Consider the following 21575-nt stretch of genomic DNA (forward strand, 5'->3'; position numbering starts at 1 on the left):
CTTTGCGCTGTAGGAATGGCTGAAATGCATGCAAAGTTTACGTGACATTTTAAGGATGTCTTGCAGTGGGATGGTGGATTTTAGGAACCGCTTGACAACCAGATTGAACACGTGAGCCATGCATGGCGCATGGCACAACCTTCCTTGACGCAGAGCAGACACCATGTTCTTTCCGTTGTCGGTCAACATGGTTCCGATTTTCAGTTTGCGCGGAGACAGCCATCTGTCGATTTCTCTGTTCATTACACTCAGAAGTTCCTCCCCTGTGTGACTACGTTCGCCAAGGCATACCAGGTGCAGCACAGCGTGACACCGTTGCGCCCTGCACATGTGATATGCCGGTCGGGTAATGGGACTTGGCACGGGGGTGGCGGCTGAGGACACGGCGGAAAAAGAGGTGGTAGAGGCGGACATGTTTGCTGGACCAAGGACGTGCAAACGTGGAGGCAAAAGCGTCGTGACCTGTCCAAGTTGCTGGTGCGGCTGTGCCGGCACCACGTTCACCCAGTGGGCCGTAAATGACATGTACTGTCCCTGACCGTAGTTACAGCTCCACACGTCGGCGCTGCCGTGCACTTTGGCAGAGACCAACATGCTCAAAGACTGGCCCACCATCTCTTCTACATGTGAATGCAGGGCTGGCACTGCCTTTTGGGCAAAGAAATGACGGCTTGGCACTCTCCACCACGGCGCGGCACAAGCCATCATTTCTCGGAAAGGTGCTGAGTCCACCAGTTGGAAAGGGAGGGACTGCAGCACCAGCAACTTGGACAGGAGGACGTTCAGCTTTTGCACCGTCGGGTGCGTGCTCGCAAACTGTTGTCTCTTGGAAACGGATTCCAAGAAAGACTGTTGACGGAATCCGAGAAGAGGAGTAGCAGGAGAAGGAGCATCTGAACGAGCGGAAGATGCCAACGAGCGACAACTCCCCTCAGCAGAGGTGTTGGAGCCTTGACTGGCTGATAGAGGGTGATTGACGACGTCGGGTGACGGAGCAAGTAACGAAGCGGGTGATGGAGCGGGGGCTGGGGCAGGCAGAACCGCCGTATCTTTATCACGGTTTTCCCAGGCCACCGAATGGTGACGCTGCATATGCTGACGCAACGCTGTAGTCCCAACATGGGCCCCCTGGCCACGCTTGCATTTCTGGCCACATAGTCGACATACGGCTACGTTTACTTCCTCGGGCGGCTTGACGAAAAATTGCCACACCACCGAGTAGGAAACTTTGCCCCCGCTACTCCTCACTGGCTGACTGCTACTTCCTCCGTGCGCACCGGCACCACTGGCCGTGGTGGTAGGCTGCAGTGGAGCTGGTGCTCTACTCCGTGGACGTTTGGCTCCACTGACACTGATGCGACCCTGCTGCCTCCTGGGCAACCCACCGACTGTTTCGCTCGCTGCCAAGCTGGCACCCTCTTCTCCTGATGATGCGGAAGAAATTGCCTGATGACGACGAGGCAGCCAAGTGCGATCAACCTCCTCATCATCAAGTACGGTCTCCGCCTCACTACTAGCCCCCTCGGCTGCGTCTGGGTCAGGAGACAGACCTGTCTCTAGACCGGCTACCGAGCCACTCTCCTCGCCAGTACTTCTTCGCCTGGCTGCTGAAGAGGCGGATGTCTCCCCCCGTTCCTGACCGCCCTCTGTTAGCTCTTCCTCACTGTACAGTGGGGCTGAGCCCACAGCATGCGATACTTCGCTTGGTGAGGGAACAGCAAAGGACAGGGGCAGGTAGAGGACATGTGATTTCAGTGGGCTTGCTCCCGGGCCATGCCAACTAACGGTTGTGTCTGACGTACCCACCGACCGTTGGCTGTAGGTGTCAGAGGTGACCTGGGAAGAGGAAGACGACCGAGCCAACCAATCAATGACGGCAGGGTTGTCGGTGGAGACACGACCGCTGGATGACACCGGGAGCACTGGCCTCTGGCTGCGAATAGTGCTGCCTCGACCCCTTCCTCTGCTGCCACGTCTGCTCGCTCCTAAAACATTGCCTCCTCTGCCACTCCTCTGCGTGTTGTCTGACATACTCTTTAATTCAACGATTAGGTGTCCCTGAGTAACAATTCTGTGTCCCTGAGTAACAATTCTGTGTCTGTGCGAGTAACAATTCTGTGGCCCTAAGTAACAGTTCTGTGGCCCTCAGTAACAGTTCTGTGTCTGTGCGAGTAACAATTCTGTGTCTGTGCGAGTAACAATTCTGTGGCCCTCAGTAACAGTTCTGTGGCCCTGAGTAACAATTCTGTGTCTGTGCGAGTAACAATTCTGTGGCCCTAAGTAACAGTTCTGTGGCCCTCAGTAACAGTTCTGTGGCCCTGAGTAACAATTCTGTGTCTGTGCGAGTAACAATTCTGTGGCCCTAAGTAACAGTTCTGTGGCCCTCAGTAACAATTCTGTGTCTGTGCGAGTAACAATTCTGTGTCTGTGCGAGTAACAATTCTGTGGCCCTAAGTAAAGTTTCTGTGGCCCTAAGTAACAATTCTCTGGCACTCAGTAACAATTCTGTCTGTCCCTGAGTAACAATTCTCTGGCACTCAGTAACAATTCTGTCTGTCCCTGAGTAACAATTCTGTGGCCCTAATAACGTTTCTGTGGCCCTAAGTAACAATTCTCTGGCACTCAGTAACAATTCTGTCTGTCCCTGAGTAACAATTCTGTGGCCCTAATAACGTTTCTGTGGCCCTAAGTAACAATTCTCTGGCACTGAGTAACAATTCTGTCTGTCCCTGAGTATGAATTCTGTGGCCCTAACTAGCGTTTCTTTGTCCCTAAGTAACAGTTCTGTGGCCCTCAGTAACAATTCTGTGTCTGTGCGAGTAACAATTCTGTGGCCCTAAGTAACAATTCTCTGGCACTCAGTAACAATTCTGTCTGTCCCTGAGTAACAATTCTCTGGCACTCAGTAACAATTCTGTCTGTCCCTGAGTAACAATTCTGTGGCCCTAATAACGTTTCTGTGGCCCTAAGTAACAATTCTCTGGCACTCAGTAACAATTCTGTCTGTCCCTGAGTAACAATTCTGTGGCCCTAATAACGTTTCTGTGGCCCTAAGTAACAATTCTCTGGCACTGAGTAACAATTCTGTCTGTCCCTGAGTATGAATTCTGTGGCCCTAACTAGCGTTTCTTTGTCCCTAAGTAACGATTCTGTGGCCCTCATTAACAAGTCTGTGTCCCTGAGTAATGGTTCTCTGTCCCTAAGTAACTTTTCTCTGTCCCCAAGTATCGTTTCTGTGGCCCTAACTCTGTCCCTGTCCCTAGTACAGAGTGGTCTGCCTCTGTTCAATGACTGCAGGCAAATGAAGAATTCCAAAATGGCCGCTATTTATAGCTCGACCATTACACAGTGCTGGCTGGCTGGCTGCTGATTGGCTGATGTGATCACATATCGTTGAGGAATGCATTATGGGTCAGCGCGCCTTGTCTGCGCGCCTTCCCAGACATCCCCGCTCCGTCGCCGCACATGTCAAACGCCATTTTCTGAAAATTTTCGATTCGAATTAGGCTATTTTTCGGATTCGCCACGAATCGAAATTTTTCCGATATTCGACTCGAATTCCACTTCGGATACTTCGATTCGCTCATCTCTAGTACCTACCCAAGGGGGTCACCTTTTTGGATTTGGAGGAAACATTTTACATGGTTTCTTTCCATTAATGACACCAATAAGGGGAGTCTCACTTCATTAACAATAGGAGAGCCAATCACAGGCCAGTAACATTTCATCCCCATTGGTCCAATGGATTCCTAGTCCTTCCATATACATTGTTTCTTGTGTGGAAGGAGCACCCTAAAATGGCTTCCCTTCAATTCCACCCATAGCTGTACTTTAGGTGATGTTGCCCCTCCCCCATATCTGTAAGGGAAAGCCTCAATTTCTCCCAATACTCCCCTGGCCTTCCAGTGAGAAGAAAGATTTTCTCTGGAGTGGAGATGTTTTATGCAGTGAGCCCTTCATAGACGGGATGGGAATCTAAGTAATCTAAGATAAGTAAGATGAACCGGTGTACTGGAGTCATGGATCAGATAACCAATGACACCATTGATGGTATAGCCGAGCTGACAGCAGAAGTGGCTCCATCACCTAAGGTGGTGTCACAGAACTGCATGGCGGCTGACTATCTCTCAGAAGATCAAGGTGGAGTCTACAATCTGGTGTCACAGAGTGTTGTCCATTTATATTAGATCATGAGGATCTCAGAAGGAGATATCTAAACAAGGTAAAGGGGTTCCAACAGTCACCTGGGTGGGGGGAAGTGGGATCCATTTTCTTGGATGGGTTTAGTTGGAACTTGGTTGAGTAATATGGCGGCTTTGCTTCTTAGGCCATTAATTGCTACTATAGATTTGATAATAATCGTATACATTGTTGCTGTTGTGTCTTTCGCTGCCAGTTGATTTTGCTTGTTTATGCACATGATTACATTCACACTGTTAGGCCAGAAGATTATGTAAAGTCCCCTTTTATTTTCTGAAAGCAATTACAAATACAATTTTTTGTCACACATTATTAGCACAGCTGTCTATGGAATGCATAATTTCAGTAAAAAAACACTAACAATAATTCCAGTGCAGAAAAACACAATATATGACCCAATTTGAAGAAAAATGAAAGATGAGGTTGGCATCAAGTATATAGATACCAAACATGTCAAGCTTTAAAATGTCATGTGCTTGTGAAATGGTGACAAACTTCAGTACCAAATATTGTCCATAGGTGACGCTTTAAAAGCCTTTACAGGTCATCAGTTTATATAGTGAACCATGAATGATGGCCCTAGAGTTATTCCTCTCCCTCTGGTGTGTGCAGAGATATGTACAATGTGTAGTGTGATTGATGGTTACATAAGTGGGTGTGGCTGATATTAATGAGGGGTGTGTCATATGTTAATCAGTTTCTTAGCATAGATGATATAAATGGTATAAATAGATCCTTGAAATGTAAACAATCTATCTCTTTCCTTCTGTTGTTAAAGTGTCACATATATATGATGAATAAAGTTGGATGATATTTTCAGCGCACAATACCGTGGTCTGGGTTCTTCTACAACACATCCCCCCCAAAAAATGTCCTCTTCCAGTTCTAGGAGTCTGGTGGAATGGGACACAAGCTGATGGTATCTCTTAGGCCCCTTGTACATGGGGGGTCCGGCCCCTGTGGGTGCAATGTTGGCATTATAATACACCTGGTAGGCACAGGTACAGCGTCCAGCCCCGCTGCCTGCAGCCTGTCAAAGTCTACACTACAGCTGGACGGGGCTCAATGCTGCACCACGTTTACCTCGTTTTTAGGGCGCTTTGTGTTCAGGAGAAATGGCCACCATCCTGATCAGACAAAGCATAGAGCAGATGTAGGCCGGTGCAGTCTGCTTCTTCCCCTGTAGGTGGCGCCCGACCAGAGTGACATCCCAGCCTGGAGAGGAAGTCGGGGGACACTTGGCTTCTCTGGGGTTTCCCTGTTCCTGGAGACGGCGTGGAATGAAGGGGTCCATGGAGTCCTGGGGACATTTTTTGTTCTTTGTTTACACCTATTAAAAATCATTTTATTCCTGAAGATCACTAAACCCCAAATCTGATGTATTCTTTGATAGCAGACACCCTATATAATCCAATGTTGGGAGTTGTCATTTTCTATGTTACATGATATTAGCACAACAGTTTATGAAAGGCAACATTTCAGGAACAATATAGTAACGTTTATTTCTGAGCACATAAATGCAATTCATGACCTATTTTCTGGTGAAATATAAAAGATGAGGTTGTGCCGAGGAAATGGGATTCCCAACATGTCAAGCCGTAACACTGTGTGCACTTGGAACGCTTTAATAGCCCCTCCAGGTCATCAGTATAGAGTTACACAGGAGCACTGGTGCTCCAATCATTGCTCTCCCTCCGGCGTGTGCGCTGATATGTAACGTGTGTGGGGGTCACTGTGTTCCTATGTAGGCACCCCAATGTGCATGTCACGTCCTGGTCTGCGTATAGGAGGTCCGCTGAGCTCCCTCTGTCCTTCCCAGTGACACCCACCATGACAGTACCGGGCTCTGCTGTCCCACATGGTGTCAGGGGGAGGGGCACATCTCAGTGGTGGGTGTGGGAATGATAGGCGGCTTCACAGCCACTTGTATCACTTCCACATGACAGCCGACATTCGGATTTACTAAAGTCCTCACACTCCCGGCTGTATAGCGGTGGGCAGTGTGGGGGGAAAAAACACGTCTGCAGCATTGTTAAAAATCCAAATCCCCAGCAAGTGGCTGCATGTTCATATTTTACCACCCCCCCATCCTGGCACCCTAAGATGGTTGCCTAAGCCTCCTTAAGGTTGTCATTGGATTTTGGGACTTGTATGTGGTCAGGCTGCCAGAAAGTCTCTCACTTGTGGTGTCCTCATACTGGGGAGAAGTAGCAGAATGTGTTTTGGGGTGTAATTCCACATCTCCCCATGGCGTGTGCCAGAAATAGCTCATTAAATGACAACTTGGTGTAAATAGATTTTGTTTTTCATTTTCCAATAACTTATGGCAATAACTGTAAATGTTCCATGGACACAACATGCCTCTCAGCACATACCTTGGGATGTATCCTTCCCATAAAGGGGACATTTGGGGATGTTTGTAAGGTCCGGGCATTTTACTGCCTCAAGAAATGTGATCGGCAGTCAGAAAGTAACAGCGACGTAAAAGCTGCATAAATTCCATTCTATATCCCATAGTTTGTAGACGCCATAACTTCACACAAACCAATCAATATCCACGGATTCAGCTATGCTTCTACCAAAGACACGGAGCAGAATACACGTTGTACTACATGTATGAAGAAATCTGATTTTATGGGATATGTTTTATAACAAAGTAGAAGATATCATTTGTTTTCATAATTAAAAAATAACCCCCCCCAGTGGTGATCAAATACCACCAAAAAAAGCTCTATTTATATCAGTAAAATTTGTGTACAGTGTAGCATGACCACACAATTGTCAGTTAAAGAAGTGCAGTGCTGAACAGAAAAAAAAAATTCCCTGGTTATGAAGGGGGTAAAACATTCCGGAGCTGAAGTAGGTAATAAATCTTCCTGTCATCGTACAGTTTGGTTTCATTTTCTTACATTTCTCAGGCTGAAGTTCTTCTGATCTCCACAAGGTCATATATACAGAGACAGGAAGTGATGTCAGGTACAGACAGGAAGTGATGTCAGGCACAGACGGGAAGTGATGTCATGCACAGACAGGAAATGAGGTAAGGCTCAGATGGGAAGCGATGTCAGGCACAGACAGGAAGTGATGTCAGGAAGTGAGGTCAGGCACAGACAGGAAGTGATGTCGGGCACAGACAGGAAGGATGTTGCACACAGAAGAGATGTCAGGCAGACCAGAAGGGAGGTCAGGCACAGGCAGGAAGTGATGTCGGGCACAGACAGGAAGTGATGTGGGGCAGACAGGAAGTGAGGTCAGGCACAGACAGGAAGTGATGTCAGGTACAGGAAGTGATGTCAGGCACAGACAGGAAGTGATGTCAGGCACAGACAGAACGTGAGGTCAGACACAGATAGGAAGCCAGGTCAGGCACAGACAGGAAGTGAGGTCAGGGACAGACAGGAAGGATGTCAGGCATAGACAGGAAGTGAGGTCAGGTACAGGAAGTGATGTCAGGCACAGACAAGAAGGATGTAAGGCACTGACAGGAAGTGAGTTCGAGCACAGACAGAAAGGATGTCAGTCACAGACAGGAAGTAATGTCAGGCATAGACAGGAAATGAGATAAGGCTCAGATGGGAAGCGATGTCGGGCACAGACAGGAAGTGATGTCAGGAAGTGAGGTCAGGCAAAGGCAGGAAGTGTTGTCGGGCACTGAAAGGAAGGATTTTGCGCACAGACAGGAAGTGATGTCAGGCAGACCGGAAGTGAGGTCAGGCACAGGCAGGAAGTGTTGTCGGGCACAGACAGGAAGGATGTTGCGCACAGACAAGAAGTGATGCTGTGCACAGACAGGAAGTGATGTCAGGCAGAGACAGGAAGTGATGTCAGGCAGAGACTGGAAGTGATGTCAGGCACAGATGGGAAGTGATATCAGGCACAGGCGGAAAGTGAGCTCAGGCACAGGCAGGAAGTGATGTCAGGCACAGACAGGAAGTGATGTCAGGCACAGACAGGAAGTGAGGTCAGGTACAGAAAGTGATGTCAGGCACAGAGAAGAAGGATGTAAGGCACAGACAGGAAGGATGTCAGTCACAGACAGTAAGTAATGTCACGCATAGACAGGAAGTGATGTCAGGTGCAGATGAGAAGTGATGTGGTGACAGACAGGAAGTGATGTCAGGCACAGACAGGAAGTGATGTCAGGTACAGGAAGTTATGTCAGGTACAGACAGGAAGTGAGGTCAGGCACAGACAAGGGATGTGAGGCACAAAGAGGAAGTGATGTCAGGCACATCAGGAAGGGATGTCAGGCGCAGATGGGAAGTGATGTCAGGTACAGGAAGTGATGTCAGGCACAGACAGGAAGTGAGGTCTGGCACAGGCAAGAAGGGATGTGAGGCACAGACAGGAAGGGATGTCAGGCGCAGATGGGAAGTGATGTCATAATCCTTCCCATGGACCCCTCCCCTTTATATTTCCCCTCTTCCCATACAAACTGCTTTGGCAATGCTACAATGTCATTTGTTCCTGCCAATAAAGCTCATTGAATTGAGAGGGAAAGAGAAAGAAGGAAAGATGGTGTCACTAATCATGGTGGGACGCCTCATTTGCGGAGTTCCCGGTTTTGTCCTCTAACCCCCCGGTCACATCCAGCTTACAGTGAAGTCGTACGATTTCCAAGTCGGGGGAAATGCCGATTTCAGGAGTGACACCGATGTCTTTGCCAATCCCACCAATAGTAGTGCAGGGACGACTTTAGAAATCGCTGCGACTCCCACCAAGTCACATCCCCCGATATGACCCGTCATTGTGGGCAGTAGGGGGCGATTTGTGATCTGCAAGAAGCATAGCATGGAAATGGCATGCCGAGTGACACCCCATGTGACCGGGGACTAAACACTGAAAGAAGTGGAGTTCTCTCTCAGCCCACCTCTCTCTGTATTTGTTTTTTCCATAGAGAACCCTGAGAGTCCTGGATGGGAATGATTGGTTTCCACAGAGAGACAATCAGCAGAAAGAAATGTCCTGTGTTGGTGGTGTCACTGGAAGGAAAGAAATGTCCTGTGTTGGTGGTGTCACTGGAAGGAAAGAAATGTCCTGTGTTGGTGGTGTCACTGGAAGGAAAGAAATGTCCCGTGTTGGTGGTGTCACTGGAAGGATATAAATGTCCTGTGTTGGTGGTGTCACTGCAAGGAAAGAAATGTCCTGTGTTGGTGGTGTCACTGGAAGGAAAGAAATGTCCTGTGTTGGTGGTGTCACTGGAAGGAAAGAAATGTCCTGTGTTGGTGGTGTCACTGGAAGGAAAGAAATGTCCTGTGTTGGTGGTGTCACTGCAAGGAAAGAAATGTCCCGTGTTGGTGGTGTCACTGGAAGGATATAAATGGGCTGTGTTGGTGATGTCACTGGAAGGAAAGTATGTCCTGTGTTGGTGGTGTCACTGGAAGGAAAGTATGTCCTGTGTTGGTGGTGTCACTGGAAGGAAAGAAATGTCCTGTGTTGGTGGTGTCACTGGAAGGAAAGACATGTCCTGTGGTGAGTAGTACCGCCTGCTGGACGCCCCCCATTTCGGTGCAGGGGATGGTAATGGCATGATGACAGAATGGGAGGGGCCTGTGTTCAGGCTTCATAGAGACTCTGGGGAGTGGGAGGGGACCATACACGGTACAATCTGATTGGACAATCTAATGTCCCAAAAATTGTGAAAAAAATGTTATAGAACTGTAACTCAAACGTCATACATTTTCCAGCGTGCTCACATCTTCTCTGAAAAAACATGCTTTGATCCACATTCACCAAATGCTGAGAATTGATTGTTCCAATCAGGTTTGTGGAGTCGTGATTTCTATACAAGAAGGCTTTCTATTCCGTGTTATAATGTGAGAGGATCGGGAGCGTCGCTGGAGGAGGAAACGTTTTGTAACAGCATCACGCTATTGGGGGATTTTTTAGTTTGCATTTTTCATCCATCAATCCATCCATCCATCTGTCCATTCATCCGTCTATCCATCTGTCCATCCATCCTTTCGTCCATCCATTCATCCGTCTATCAATCCATCCATCCGTCGCTCCATCGGTCCATCCATCCGTCCCTCCATCCATCCGTCTGTCCATCCATCCATCCGTCCGTCCATCCATCCGTCTGTCCGTCCAGCCGTCTGTCCATCCATCTGTCCATCCATCTCTCCATGCATCCATCTGTCCGTCCATCCATCCGTCTGTCCATCCATGCATCCATCCGTCCATCCATCTGTCCATCCGTCCATCCATGAGTGAATTCGGGGTAATCAAAGGAGGAATCATTAATGAAGGCTTGAGAGTAACAAGCTGGTCATAAAGTACCCCATCCATCCATCCATCCATCCATCCATCCATCTATCCACCCATCCATCTGTCCATCCATCCATCTATCAGTCCATCCATCCATGAGAGTGAATTTGGGGTAAACTAAGGAGGAATCATGAATAAAGGCTTGAGAATTACAAGCTGGTCATAAGGTACCCCTATCCATCCATCCATCCATGAGAGTGAATTTGGGGTAAACTAAGGAGGATCATACCCCCCAGACTAAACCACGTGACCCTGTGGTGACACGCGTAGGGGAGGAGCTTTCACGTCACCACGTACCTGACTTCAGAATGGCGAGTAAAGCCTGTGTGGGGCTGACACACAGAGGAGGATGGTTACACACAGCGGTTTGTAATTGTTACATATGATCCATCATGTGATCCATCATGGGGTCCATCTCTGGGGAGGGGCACATAATACATCTATTACAGGATGAGGCTCTATATATATCTTGTCTCTTCTTACTGCTATACGGAGGAGAGAAGTAGAGGGAAGGAGAGGAATCCTGCACTATACGGAGGAGAGAAGTAGAGGGAAGGAGAGGAATCCTGCACTATACGGAGGAGAGAAGTAGAGGGAAGGAGAGGAATCCTGCACTATACGGAGGAGAGAAGTAGAGGGAAGGAGAGGAATCCTGCACTATACGGAGGAGAGAAGTAGAGGGAAGGAGAGGAATCCTGCACTATACGGAGGAGAGAAGTAGAGGGAAGGAGAGGAATCCTGCACTATACGGAGGAGAGAAGTAGAGGGAAGGAGAGGAATCCTGCACTATACGGAGGAGAGAAGTAGAGGGAAGGAGAGGAATCCTGCACTATACGGAGGAGAGAAGTAGAGGGAAGGAGAGGAATCCTGCACTATACGGAGGAGAGAAGTAGGGGGAAGGAGAGGAATCCTGCACTATACGGAGGAGAGAAGTAGAGGGAAGGAGAGGAATCCTGCACTATACGGAGGGAAGATCCTTCTATTCACACCAGGACTATTACAGGGATGTATCCAGGAATATAGAGGGACTTCCAGAGTCCTTGTCCTTCTGAAGGATCCAACCACAGAATAGAAGTCATCGTGTAATTGGATCATATGCTTGGCTTGCCTAGGATTCGGCTAACATTCGGCTAGGATTCGGCTGACATTCGGCTAGGATTCGGCTAACATTCGGCTAGGATTCGGCTAACATTCGGCTAGGATTCGGCTAACATTCGGCTAACATTCGGCTAGGATTCGGCTGACATTCGGCTAGGATTCGGCTAACATTCGGCTAACATTCGGCTAGGATTCGGCTGACATTCGGCTAGGATTCGGCTGACATTCGGCTAACATTCTGCTAGGATTCGGCTAACATTCGGCTAGGATTCGGCTAACATTCGGCTAGGATTCGGCTGACATTCGGCTAGGATTCGCTGAGCACATAAGGGGGTCAAAACTGAAGCCGAGATTTAAACAGCGATGTGAACACTTCATATTTGGACATTTTTTATTCACTTTCATTTTTTATGTTATTTCACTTTTTTTATAATTTATTTTTATTTTTAAAATTTTTTTTTGAGTTTTATATATTTTTTATGGTTATATATTTACTATTGCGCTATTCATTGTTTTATTTAGATTATTTCACAGCAAATTATATTTAATTAATCTGGATTGTAATTATATTTCACGTTACACAGTCATATAGTTAATAGTTTATTAATCAGAGGGGCGCGGTCTTCTCTTTGTAAACATTTCTCAAACTGAGGAATCATGAGCGAAGGATTGAGAGTAACAAGCTGGTCATAAATTACCCCATCCGTCCATCCATCCATCCATCCATCCACCCATGAGAGTGAATTCGGGGTAATCTAAGGAGGAATCATGAGCGAAGGCTTGAGAGTAACAAGCTGGTAATAAATTACCCCTATCCATCCATCCATCCATCCATGAGAGTGAATTCAGGGTAATCTAAGGAGGAATCATGAGCGAAGGCTTGAGAGTAACAAGCTGGTCATAAATTACCCCCATCCATCCATCCATCCATCCATCCATGAGAGTGAATTCAGGGTAATCTAAGGAGGAATCATGAGCGAAGGCTTGAGAGTAACAAGCTGGTCATAAAGTACCCCCATCCATCCATCCATCCATCCATCCATGAGAGTGAATTCAGGGTAATCTAAGGAGGAATCATGAGTGAAGGCTTGAGAGTAACAAGCTGGTCATAAAGTACCCCCATCCATCCATCCATCTGTCCATCCATCCAGGAGTGAGAGCTGGGAGGAAGTTAAGAATGGATTAATCACCTTCTGACTGCCTTCTGTGAGTGTAAGGAAGGGTGTGACATAAATGTACAGATGTGAGTAGCTGAGATGTGATCTGTAGCAATATGTAATCGTACATTTAGTTTCATTCCTTGTCATTAAAGATGTATTCAGTCATATAGTCAGTCATAGGTACTCAGAGACATATGGTCACCAATTAGCATCTGAAAGAGACAGAGCTTCCTCAGGCTGGAAGTGACACCTAAGTGCCAATAAGATTTGTCACCTATATGTAATCAGACTTTGCCACCTTCCTGAGGTATAAAAGAAGAACCCCAGACATTTTGGCTGCAGGAGACCAGGGGGGCTCCGATCTGTCTGGGGAGCTCTGACGTATATACACAGATCAAAGGGGAATGTTTCATCTCTCATAAAAGCTAAAATATTAGTTGCAGAGAGATGAAAATACTTCCTTCTGATTGGACACTCTGTAGGCTACATCTGCATGTAAAACTGTATTTGTGGTCTATGTAGAATGCCAGAGAAATGCAGGAAATGGTTATATGGCGCCGGATTGTGACAGCTGAACAGTGATTGATACTGTTGCGATCAGACTGATGCGCTGTTGTCGGAAATTCAATCTCCGACTTTGTGATTCAAAACGTTCCTGGTCCAATCGACTTTGGGCATTTCAGCACCCAGAACGTCCTGTGGGCTGGTACGGGAACACCCTCCAGGGTTGATTGGCCAAGGACTAATGTCCCACCCACGTCCATATTCCCATAAATTGAGGACTTGAGGTGGACGTGGTGATTCGTATGGAGCCGGTTCTATCGACTATCGGATTGTGGACTTTCTCTGACTTGCTCCAGTCGCAGGATAATTCTCGGTAAAAGTTTTATTTCTGTTTTATTTCCTTTTATTTTATAGTGAATAGTCATTTGTGTGTCTTCTTGTATTTCTTGTATTTTTTGTAACTTTTTATACTTTGTACATATTTTAGGCACCGCCCACTTTCAGAATATTAAATCATAAAAGTTTTGCCTCTGTTTTGATGTAAACACTGAAATCCTGACACACAGCAGCTAAATGCCTCCTATGAATGAAGACTCAGAAAACACTCAACTGAGAGGCTGTCAGTTATCTTTTGACCACTGAAAACGAATTATTCCTGCAAACCGTTTGCAGACGTTTAAGCTCTGATGAAGAAGGGATCTCCCCTCGAAATGCGTGAGTTGAGCAAGAGTTTATCTCCCTTCTGGATGGAACTCACACGTGTGGTCTCACCCTGCGTTGGTGTTGGATGTTATATGCCTTTTGTACTGCTACTCTTGTGAGTATAACTTATTAATAAATACATGAATTGTTTATTGAGGTAATGCGCAAGGTTTGTGCGCTCCTTTCTTTTGTTCTTTGCTTCTGAGCTGTGGCCAGACCCCACAACCCTTTCCTGGAGACCATACCTCTGGCTGTACTCTCTGTGTTGGATTAACCCTGCTCTGCCTGGACCCTTTGTCCTGCATGCTGGACCAATCCCTATTCTGCCTGAACCTTTTGCCCTTTGTGCTGGAATTAACCCTTTTTCTGCCGGAGTTCTTCCATCCCTGCTGTGTGCCAACCCTGTGCTGGAATTAACCCTTTGTCTGCTGGAGTTCTTCCATCCCTGCTGTGTGCCAACCCTGTGCTGAGGGTTTAATCCTTTGTCTGCTGGAGTTCTGCCATTCCTGTTGTGTGCCAACCCTGTGCTGAGGATTTAACCCTTTGTCTGCTGGAGTTCTGCCATTTCTGTGGTATACCAACCCTGTGCTGAGGATTTAACCCTTTGTCTGCCGGAGTTCTTCCATCCCTGCTGTGTGCCAACCCTGTGCTGAGGATTTAATCCTTTGTCTGCTGGAGTTCTGCCATCCCTGTTGTATGCTAACCCTGTGCTGAGGATTTAACCCTTGGTCTCCTGGAGTTCCGCCATTCCTGTGGTATGCAAACCCTGTGCTGAGAATTTAACCCTTTGTCTGCTGGAGTTCTGCCATTCCTGTTGTATGCAAACCCTGTGCTGAAAATTTAACCCTTTGTCTGCCGGAGTTCTGCCATTCCTGTTGTATGCCAACCCTGTGCTGAGGATTTAACCCTTTGTCTGCCGGAGTTCTGCCATTCCTGTTGTGTGCCAACCCTGTGCTGAGGATTTAACCCTTTGTTTGCTGGAGTTCTGCCCCTCTGCTGTGTGCACAGACTGTTAGGGACTTAACCTTTTGTCTGCTGGAATTCTGCCAACCCTGTGGTATGGATTGAATTCCTTTGCCGGCCAGAGTTGTGCCCCCCACTGTGCCCCCATCCTGTGTGTAGACTTAACCCTTTGTCTAACAGAACTCTGCTCTACCAGTCATGTGCTCCTCGCTGTGTTTCAATAAAAGCCTTGTGTGTACTCCTGCTCTCCGCGTGTGTTCTGTTGCACCCACACCTCCGTCACAGGGCCCCTCTATGTATTACTCAGGAGGAGTAGAAGAAAGTGTTCTGGAGTGTAATTGTAAGTATACCTAAGCCGTGTGTGAGAAATAACTTGTTAAAATGACAACTATGTGAAGAAAACATCTTTTATTTACTTGCTTCATTTTCAAAAAAAGTGACACAAAATTACAACTACAACAAAAATAGCCACAATTCTTACTAAAGACCCCGGAGTGTCTACTTTCCAAAAACGGGGTCATTTGGAGGGTGTACTGTCCTGGCATTTTAGGACCTCAAGAAATGTGACCGGCCTTCACAACATCTGGGTTGGTAACCTTGAAATACAGTGTATTTGCCGTAGTTTGGAGACTCCATAACTTTCACACACACTAAATAATATAAAATATTTTTTTTTTACCAAAAACAAAAAGTAGAGTAATATACTTTGGCCTACATTTAAAAAGAAGATTATTTATTTGTAAAGTTTTAGAGCAGAAACTAAGGGAAACTTTTTTTCAAAATGTTTATTTTCCTCTTTTCATAGAGAAAACAAAAAAAACCAGTAATGATTAAATATCAGCAAAAGAAATGTCTATCTATCACAACGCGGATATAAAATGAATTTAAGTGCAGTGTTGCATGACCAAGTAATTGTCAGTCAAAATGTCACGGTGCTGAAAACTGGAGAATGGCCTGGAGAGGAAGAAGGTTAAACATGCCAAATGGTTCAGTAAGGGATGAAAACCATTCAAATCAACTTCAACTGACACTTGTAAAGCAGTTCCAGCAACAGTTTTGTTCCTTTCTACAAAGGTTTAGACCATATGAATAAAAGCTGACAGTTGTATGCACCCCAGCAGTGTTATTTGATTTGTCTCAACCCCTCCAGCTGCCATTTTTAGGATGGTTTCCTTCCTTCAGGAAGTAGAAAAATAACGGCTCTACTGGCAGGATCAACAAGTCATAAAATGTTACAAGAAGGACTCAGAAAAACAACCACTTGAGTTTTAGCTGGGATAGTGGCTATTGGTCCCAGGGCCATATTAAAGCGGCAGCGGTCTTACCAGATCCAGGTATTGGAGGCTCTGTAACAGCCGGCATTCAGCACTAAGCACACAAGCCGGAATCATCACCCCCCCCCCCCCCGGGCTTTCAATGTTTTAACAGATCACTGCATAGGAGCACACTGTAAAAGCAACAAAAACAGAATTATTTTGCACCGTATTTACATTAGGAGTGTAGTGACATCACAAGTGTTACCTAGAAAAACAAATAAAATATACGTATCCTCATTTTCTAGCACATTAAAGCCCTCTGACATGAAAAACTGATGTATAATACATTTGGGTAGATTACAAATCCTAAAGGTGTAATGTGCTGAACTGGGACATCACCATAAGTGGTTCAGGACAGATTGCACCCTTTATGTAAATATTAATTCTAACCATAGATACACTTTAGGGTCAACATCATAATGTTTCTAGGGTCAAAAGAGGGTTCTTCACAAACAATATCTACCCAAAAAAAGAGAATTGACTATTCAAAGTCATTGAAGAGAACCCGAGTCAGAGGAATTTCTGTCCCCCAGAAGATGCAGTCGTAGTATGTGATTGATCTATGGAGAGGAGCAATAGCTGAACAGAGAGACAATATAATAAGGAAGTCCAATCTTCTCCTGATGGAATCCCTTGGACTTGTGGCAGGACAAGATGGAACACAAGCAGCCAGCTGGGTGTAAGTGGTACTGTTGAACACATCCCAAACAAAGAGCAGTGAATTGGTGTTGGAAGGCCTACACCAGCTTAGGAATTTGATTTCTCACTGGACAGAGATTTCTCCATGGCTGTTGTCCCTGTTGCAGTCCTACCTGTAAAGCTGTCATCCATAAGAGGAGGAGGAACCTGGAAATAAGGCATTGATCACTGGAGGGGAGGTGGAATATGTGAAGGGAGGCATGGACAAGGTGAGCGTAGCTGGAGCCCTCAAGCTAGACGGATATTGGAATAGTCATCAGAATCTAGAAAAGTCTCTCCCACTGAGGCTTTGGAGGCTTGGTAAGATGCCACTTGACCACTACCTAGTCTTGGTGCTGAGGCAGTGTTGGTAATGCATTAGCTCAGGATCTGACAATGAAGAAAACATTTGGGAACACAGCTCAGTTAATGAATGATGAAAATATATTACATGTTCAGTCAAAGCTCCATAAAAAGGATAGAGATTTAAATCATTAGGAAACACAATTCACTGTTGATACTTGTCTGATGAAAATAGTCAAAAGGTAAAATAGTCTTGGGTTTCTACTCCTTTAAACCCCCCTTCTCCCCATTACCTCCTGCAGCTGAAGCCTGCGAATCCTCTGGTGTGTGATCACATGTGACTTATGCAAAAAAATCTGTGTTACACTCACAACATGGCTACGGCTTTTCTCTGGTGTGGACCCTCTTGTTTGTGTTAAGTTGTTCTCTCTGTGTAAAAGCTTTGCCACATTCAAAACACCGATATGGCCTCTCGCCAGTGTGACTCCTCTGGTGTGTGATAAGATTTGACTTGTATTGTAGAATTGGAAGGCCTGCATCAGCTTGGGATGTTGTTTTCTCACTGAATAGACTTCTTTCTAGCTGCCGTCACAGCCGCAGACCTGCCTGAAAAGTTGTCGCCCATGAGAGATGAAATGTGGAAAGAAGGCATTGATAATGGGAGAGGAGATGGAACGTAATGGGAGGATTGGACAAGGTGGGCTTAGCTGGAGACCTCAAACCTGGCTGATGATGTATCAATAGTCAGAAGAACCTGGAATGGACTCTCTCACTGAGGCTTCAGAGACTTGGTAAGATGACAATAGACCCCATCCTAGTCTCTGGTACTGAGGCAGTGTTGGGCATGTTTTACCTCAGGATCCAGAAATGAAGAAAATGCTTGGAAACACAACTCAGCTGGTGAATCATGAAAATGCATTACATGTTCATTCAAAGCTCCATATTAAAATATAAAGATGAGAATCATGAGGGAAGATGTTCAGTTATTGATGCTTATCTTAAAAAAATTGTCAAAAGGTAAAATATTCAAATCCCTTCTAGTTGTGTATTGATGGACATAAGCACTAAACTCAGTTCATCCGATCATTACATTCCAGTTTGCTCAGATTTTAGTTTGTTTCTTTTAAAGTAATATTTTATCTTCCCTTCTTCTCTAGCTTGTGGGATGACATTGGGGATGTGAAACTAACTTGTGACACCTGAAACTTCTTTAATATCACTTTTCTTCCAGAATTTAATCTATGCTGAGATTTGAATCCTTTAATGATAAATTAGACCGGCATTAACTGTAAAGGTTTTGTCACATTGAGAGCATTAAAATGACTTCTCTCCAGTGTGAATCCTCTGGTGTCTGATAAGACTTGACTTCTGTGTAAAAGCTTTATCACATTCAGAACACTGATATGACTTCTCTCCAGTGTGAATCCTCTGGTGTCTGATAAGACTTGACTTCTGTTGAAAAGCTTTATCACATTCAGAACACTGATATCGCTTCTCTCCAGTGTGAATCCTCTGGTGTCTGATAAGATGTGACTTCTGTGTAAAAGCTTTATCACAATCAGAACACTGATATGACTTCTCTCCAGTGTGAATCCTCTGGTGTATGAGAAGATTTGACTTCTCTGTAAAAGCTTTATCACATTCAGAACACTGATATGACTTCTCTCCAGTGTGAAACCTCTGGTGTTTGAGAAGATTTGACTTCTGTGTAAAAGCTTTATCACATTCAGAACACTGATATGGCTTCTCTCCAGTGTGAATCCTCTGGTGTCTGATAAGATTTGACTTCTCTGGAAAAGCTTTATCACATTCAGAACACTGATATGACTTCTCTCCAGTGGGAATCCTCTGGTGTGTGATAAGATCTGACTTCTGTGAAAAAGCTTTGTCACATTCAGAACACTGATATGACTTCTCTCCAGTGTGAATCCTCTGGTGTGTGAGAAGATGTGATTTCCGAGTAAAAGCTTTATCACATTCAGAACATTGATATGGCTTCTCTCCAGTGTGAATACTCTGGTGATTGATAAGAAGTGATTTCTGTATAAAAGCTTTATCACATTCAGAACACTGATATGGTTTCTCTCCAGTGTGAATCCTCTGGTGTGTGAGAAGATGCGACTTCCGAGTAAAAGCTTTATCACATTCAGAACACTGATATGGCTTCTTTCTAGTGTGAACTCGTTGGTGTACTGTAAGCTCGCACTTGCTTCTAAAAGTTTTGTCACATTCAGAACAAGGATATGGCTTCCCTCCATTGTGAACCTTCTGGTGTGTGATATATTTTCTCTCCATTGTAAAATCTCCAAACAAGTAGTTTGAAATGACTCCTCTTATGCATACGTAGTTTGGACTTTACTGTAAAGCCATTGTCACTTCCAGAACACTGAAATTACTTTTCTCCTGCTGGATCAATGTGGAAGAGGATCCAAACCATGACTTTTAGAACACAGATATGACTTGTATCCCGTGCGAATCCTCCAGTGAACTGCAGTAAAGACTTTCAGTCAATTAAGACATCCATGTGTTTTATTTTCCATGTGACTTAGCTGTATACATGAAGACCAAAATGTCCTAAAAACTTGGTTCATCAATCTACCTGTAGAGAAAGAAAAAAGATAGAATTCTATATAAAGGGCTACATAAAGTTTCTTTCTATTTTTAATGTTCATTACTAAATATATCTTATGAATAGAAAGAATATGTACAGCATTATCTACAGTATTTTTTTTAATCAAATAGATTTTTATTAAGAACGTTTATAAGTGCGCACAGTATTCCCAACATTCAGCCCAGACAATGGAGTCATACATTCTCACGTATAGGCAGTTGTGGCACTGTTACAGATCATACAGAACAATAACTTGCTTTGTCTATGGTGTCACTTTTACCTTTTATAAACAAATGAACAGAGAAAAGAAGAAACAACCTAGAACAATTCAGCTGTACACGGCAAGTAACTCCCCCCAGTACATACATAGATAGCTGACACCGATCAATGAGGCCTGTGTCTACAGGATCATACCCCAAGTATGGGTCTCCAGTGTAGTCACCATTCAGTAGGATACAACTGGCCGTTCTCCTTCTATGGGGCTAAAAGAGCTAAGATTTTAAAAGAAGAACTAACTAGGAGAGAGCAAGGAGTATCCAGCCAGTTCTTCCAGACATACATCTCCTGGGGACATTACAATGTTGGAGAGTTCATTTTTCACATGTTAATGTGGAGATCACCTGCTCAATCCACTGTAGTCTGCTGGGAGTTTGAGATGATAGCCAAGATCGGGATATTTTTTATGGTCAAGCAGCCTCACTATTGCTATATGACTTGTAATAGGAGGAGGTGTAAATAATTCCTCCTCTATTGACACCAAGAGGCACACCCGAGGAATATTAAATACCAACATTACAATACTAGTCATATTGTTCCACTTTTTGAATAATTTTGGACATCTCCATACATAAACATGTATTAAATCCCCAACTTCACCGCTACAATTGGGGTCATAAGGGGAAATCCCTCCTGTCCTAACTGAACAATTGAGCTGGAGTCCTGAAAGCTCTATGCAAAAGAAATGACTGAGTTTCTGTGAAGAGGACAGAAAGATGAGAGGTATGGAGGTCACAATCACCTCCCACCACTCTCTATTATTTTCTCTGTCTGTTTCCCATTTCTTTCTATAACGGCTTATTTGACGGCTTCTTCTAAATGAGTTCCCCAAACTGGGAGTCTATACTGGAGAACCACTTACGAGGTGTCCACATGGGAGAATTGTGGAGTATATAGAGGAATTGTGGGGTCCATATCTTCTCTTGTTCATAGATTTTATTGGAAAGAGATAATAGTTTTACAAGGAGCTGATAACAATGTGATTGCAGGACTCACCAACAGTAAGTCAGAAGGGGTACAACCCTTAGAGGTAACGTACAGGTTGTAATTTGTACACTACAAATAATATCTTCACACATTAAAGTGGAGTTCCAGTGAAAATAAAAAATCAAAGTCAGCTGCTACAAAAACTGTAGCTGCTGAGTTTTAAAAGACTGGCACTTGAGGGGCGTGTCCAAGATGGCGACCGGAGCGGCTGCACAATCCTAATCTCCGACGCCGACTTCTGTAATCCGCTGCCATCCGGGCAGCGGAGGAACACAGCAGGACAGCGGAGGCTCCCGGGGGTATCCCCTGCCCCTGAGAGAGGGGCCACATATATTATTTCTGCCATCTGCGACGGCGGACTTCCACGGCCTGGCGCGGCCGCATGTTCCAGGGCTCCAGTGTTGGCCTGCATAATCCGCTGCCATCCGGGCAGCCACGGACCATAGCGGGGTGGCGGAGGCTCTTGGGCACATCTCCTTGCCCTGGGAGAGGGGCTCTGAGCGATATTAC

At 45.4% G+C, this 21575-nt stretch overlaps 1 protein-coding gene across 1 annotated transcript; it reads right to left on the bottom strand.

Moving 5' to 3' along the window:
- Positions 1–15287: 15287 nt before the first annotated feature.
- On the bottom strand, positions 15288–19778 carry LOC149436243 (uncharacterized). Its single transcript, XM_089661839.1, has one exon. It carries the CDS (start codon positions 19484–19486, stop codon positions 18506–18508), a length of 981 nt encoding a protein of 326 aa, XP_089517965.1. The 5' UTR covers positions 19487–19778; the 3' UTR covers positions 15288–18505.
- Positions 19779–21575: the final 1797 nt, after the last annotated feature.

The sequence above is a fragment of the Staurois parvus genome, unplaced genomic scaffold (genome assembly GCF_062004578.1).
Source record: "Staurois parvus isolate SC_StPar_1 unplaced genomic scaffold, SC_StPar_1.0 ptg001396l, whole genome shotgun sequence".
Taxonomy (NCBI): domain Eukaryota; kingdom Metazoa; phylum Chordata; class Amphibia; order Anura; family Ranidae; genus Staurois; species Staurois parvus.